Source organism: Nelumbo lutea, chromosome 7 (genome assembly GCF_056320005.1).
Source record: "Nelumbo lutea isolate HS-2025 chromosome 7, American lotus-T2T, whole genome shotgun sequence".
Taxonomy (NCBI): domain Eukaryota; kingdom Viridiplantae; phylum Streptophyta; class Magnoliopsida; order Proteales; family Nelumbonaceae; genus Nelumbo; species Nelumbo lutea.
In genome coordinates, this window is record NC_142690.1 from 36,217,315 (window position 1) to 36,220,955 (window position 3,641).

Genomic DNA, 3,641 nt, shown 5'->3' on the forward strand with positions numbered 1-3,641 from the left:
AATACCATTCAAAACTATTGAATCAAAATAAAAGAAACAATATTTCACAAATTTTCTTTGAAAATACAAATGAAATTTCTTTTCCTATTTTGCAGGGGATAAAGCAATGGCAAGACATATTCACTTTCACTTCAGAAGAAGATGGGATTCATTGGACAGTGTAAAACACTATAAAGTAACTCATCTTGTCTCATGAAATTTTATAGTCTTTCAAACATGGAATCTTGATGGCATTAGTTATAAAGGTAAGTGGTTCAAGATCGTGATTGTGTTAATATTCTATGTGAATTGTGCAATCCGCCTAGATCTTCACTATTTTGTTAGATATATATATAGAGAGAGGGGGCTTGAATGAGCTGGTGAAAGAGTGCATTACATTGTTGAAGACAAAGAGAGGTGGAAAGTAAGCTGTATTTTCATTTTCTTTGGTTTTAGTATAATATTAATTCTTCTCTTAGAACACAAAAATGTCTTCATCTCTCTCTGGCATCATAAATTTGTTGGGAAGGACCATGAATATTTTAGTTGGCATTGTAACAAACTTGGGGAAGGATATGCTTAATAATTTGTTAACTTCAGAACTGAAAGACCAGTTCGACTTTCTTTCTGGTTTCAAGAGTAACGTGGAGAAACTAAAATCTATGAGAGAGGAGATTCAAAAATCAGTGAAATCAGCTGAGGAGATGGGGGAAGATGTTAAAGATGATGTAAAAAATCTTCTGAATGAGGTTGACATTATCATAGAAAATGGATATAGATTGCAAGGAGAAGGCAATAGTTCACCTTCTTATTGGACCTCTATTCATAAACTCAGCAAGGAAGCTATGGAGAAGATAAAATCCGTTGAAAATCTCCTACCAAAGAAATTTTATAATATATCTAATTCAGCCCCCATTCCAACTATGGAATCGACTCCCAATAGAGATTTCAAGATTTTTGAATCCACAGAATTGGCGATGAACAAAGTCAAGAAGGCATTAGCAGATGAAAACATCCATGTCATAGGGATGTACAGGATGGGAGGTGTTGGCAAAACAAGTCTGGTGAGGGAAATAGGAAAACAAGTGGAGAATGAGAAACTTTTTGACAAGGTTGTGATGGCTGTGGTGTCCCAAGATCCAGACTTAAGACAGGTACAAGGTCAAATTGCAGATATGTTAGGTTTGAAATTTGAAGAAACAAGTGTGATGGGAAGAGCATCAAAACTATCAAGAAGGTTGGAGAAAGTGAAGAGCATTCTTGTCATCTTGGATGATATTTGGGCTAAGTTAGATATGGAGGAGTTAGGGATCCCTTTTGATGGTAGAAACTACAGGAGGGGCTGCAAAATCCTACTCACAACTCGGCGTCAAGATGACTGCCATGCGATGAAGACCCAAGTAAGTATTCCACTTAACATCTTATCTCAGCAGAATGCTTGGGATTTGTTTAAGAGGAATGTGGGTATTGTAGTGGAAAATGACATTTTTCATGATGTGGGGAAGGAAGTTGTTAGGGAGTGTGGGGGTTTGCCCATTGCGATTGTAACTGTTGCAGGAGCACTGAGAGGTAAGGAAGATCCACAGGAATGGAATGATGCACTACATGAACTTCGAAGTTCAGAACCTCACAATATCGAGGACTTGGACCTAAATGTATTTTCATGTCTGAAATGGAGTTACGATTATCTAAGGGATGCAGAAACCCAAAAGTTGTTCTTGTATTGTTGTTTGTTTCCTGAGGATTATGATATTTATATTGAGCAAATGGTGAGATATGGTTTTGGAATGGGACTATTTAGAAATGTTGCAACAATAGAAGATGCAAGACGAAAAACACATAGGATTGTTAAGAAGCTCAAATCATCTTCTTTGTTATTTGAAGGATCCCATGGAGGCTGTGTCAAAGTGCATGACATTATTCGTGATGTTGGCATATCAATTGCATCCAGTGGAAATTATGATGAAGTATTCATGGTAAGAGCTCGTAAAGGACTTAAAGAGTGGCCAATAATGGATTCAACTGAACAATACACTGCCATTTCATTGATGGATAATCGAATAGAAAAATTGCCCCATCAATTGATGTTTTCAAAACTAAGGACTCTACTGTTGCAAGGAGTGATGGGTTGGGATGTGGAGATTCCAGACACTTTCTTCAAATGGATGGAAGCACTTAGGACAATGGACTTGAGTTATAATGGCATATTTTTCTGCCCATGGTCAATCCAATGCTTGACCAATCTTCATACGCTAATTCTTGAAAGATGCTTAGAGTTACAAGACATATCTGTACTTGGGAATTTGAAGGAACTTATGATACTAAGTTTGCTTGGATGTCAATCCATTGAAAAGTTGCCAACAAATATGGCACAGCTGACCAATCTAAGGCTACTGGATTTATCTTATAACCCTAAGCTTATTATACCACCTGATGTGATTTCTGCTTGGTCCCAACTAGAAGAACTATATATGTTTTTAAGCTTTAGAGATTGGAAGGCTCAAGGAGTAATGGATCATGGATCCAAAGCTAGCTTGGAAGAGTTGAAAGCATTACATCACTTAACCACTCTACATGTACATATAAGGGATTGCAGAAATTTGCCAAATGATTTTGTTTTCCAAGATCTCAAAAGGTTTTACATAAACATAGGCTATTTAAGGCACAATGTTATGAATAATGGATTAAATGAGTTGGTTATCAACGGCCTTCCTGCACAGAGAATAAAAAATGTATTTTCTAATCAATTGAGAAGAACAAGAGTTCTGTGCCTAAAAGATTGCAGGGGTGATCTGAGAAGTATCATAGAAGAACTAGATGATTTGGAAATTCTTCAGCTGTATAGTTGCAATGAGATGGAATACATTCCATCAAGTGCCTTCGCCAATTTGAAAAGATTATGCATCCACTCAATGCCAAATTTGCAAACATTGAAAGAAATCTGCTTGAGACCACGCTCAATTGTTGATTTTCCCAACCTAAATATCCTCGACTTGAAAGGGTGTGATTGTTTGAGAAGTATCTTTTCACCTGCCATGGCTCAAAGTCTTCCGCAACTGCAATGGCTCAAGGTATATGAGTGTGATTCTTTGGAAGAAATTTTTGAAAAAGAGGATGAAGGTGAAACAGTGGACAAAATCATATTGCCCCATTTGATGAATTTATATCTTTCGGATTTACCATCCCTCACAAGTATTTCTGGAAGCAGTACTCTATCTGATTGGCCCTTGTTGGAAAAAGCAAGTATAGAAGAATGTCCAAAGTTGCTGAATTTCCCCTTTAAACGCCAAAGTGCTCCCAATCTGAAGACAATCCATGTGACATCATTGAAGCTGACAATGGAAGAATTACGGGAGAAGTATGTGGAGGAGATATCGGAATTTGGAGAAGTGCTTGAACTGTAAGTACTTTCCACTCTAGAAGTTTGATTTTTTTTTTTCTTTCCAACCAATTACCAAATAGATTGGAGAGATTATAACAATGAGTTCACAGTTTCTATGATACACCGTTGCTAAGGCTGTGATGCGGCCAATGAAAATCATCCATGCTACACATACCTCGCGTCACCTCCACAAGGTAGGAATACCAAACCGCTGACCCAGAAATCGGAACAGGTCATTCGTTTGAATCGGACAATCAAACTGCTGACCCAGAAACCAGTG

At 37.5% G+C, this 3,641-nt stretch overlaps 1 protein-coding gene across 1 annotated transcript; it reads left to right on the forward strand.

The window, feature by feature from the left end:
* The first annotated feature begins 629 nt into the window (after nt 1–629).
* On the forward strand, nt 630–3,383 carry LOC148846098 (disease resistance protein At4g27190-like). Its single transcript, XM_088955923.1, has one exon. The coding sequence runs from the start codon at nt 642–644 to the stop codon at nt 3,381–3,383; it is 2,742 nt and encodes a 913-aa protein (XP_088812049.1). The 5' UTR covers nt 630–641.
* The last annotated feature ends 258 nt before the right edge of the window (nt 3,384–3,641 follow it).

Coding starts and splice junctions, on each gene's coding strand:
- LOC148846098 (XM_088955923.1), top strand. CDS start 642: ATGAGAGAGGAGATTCAAAAATCAGTGAAATCAGCTGAGGAGATGGGG.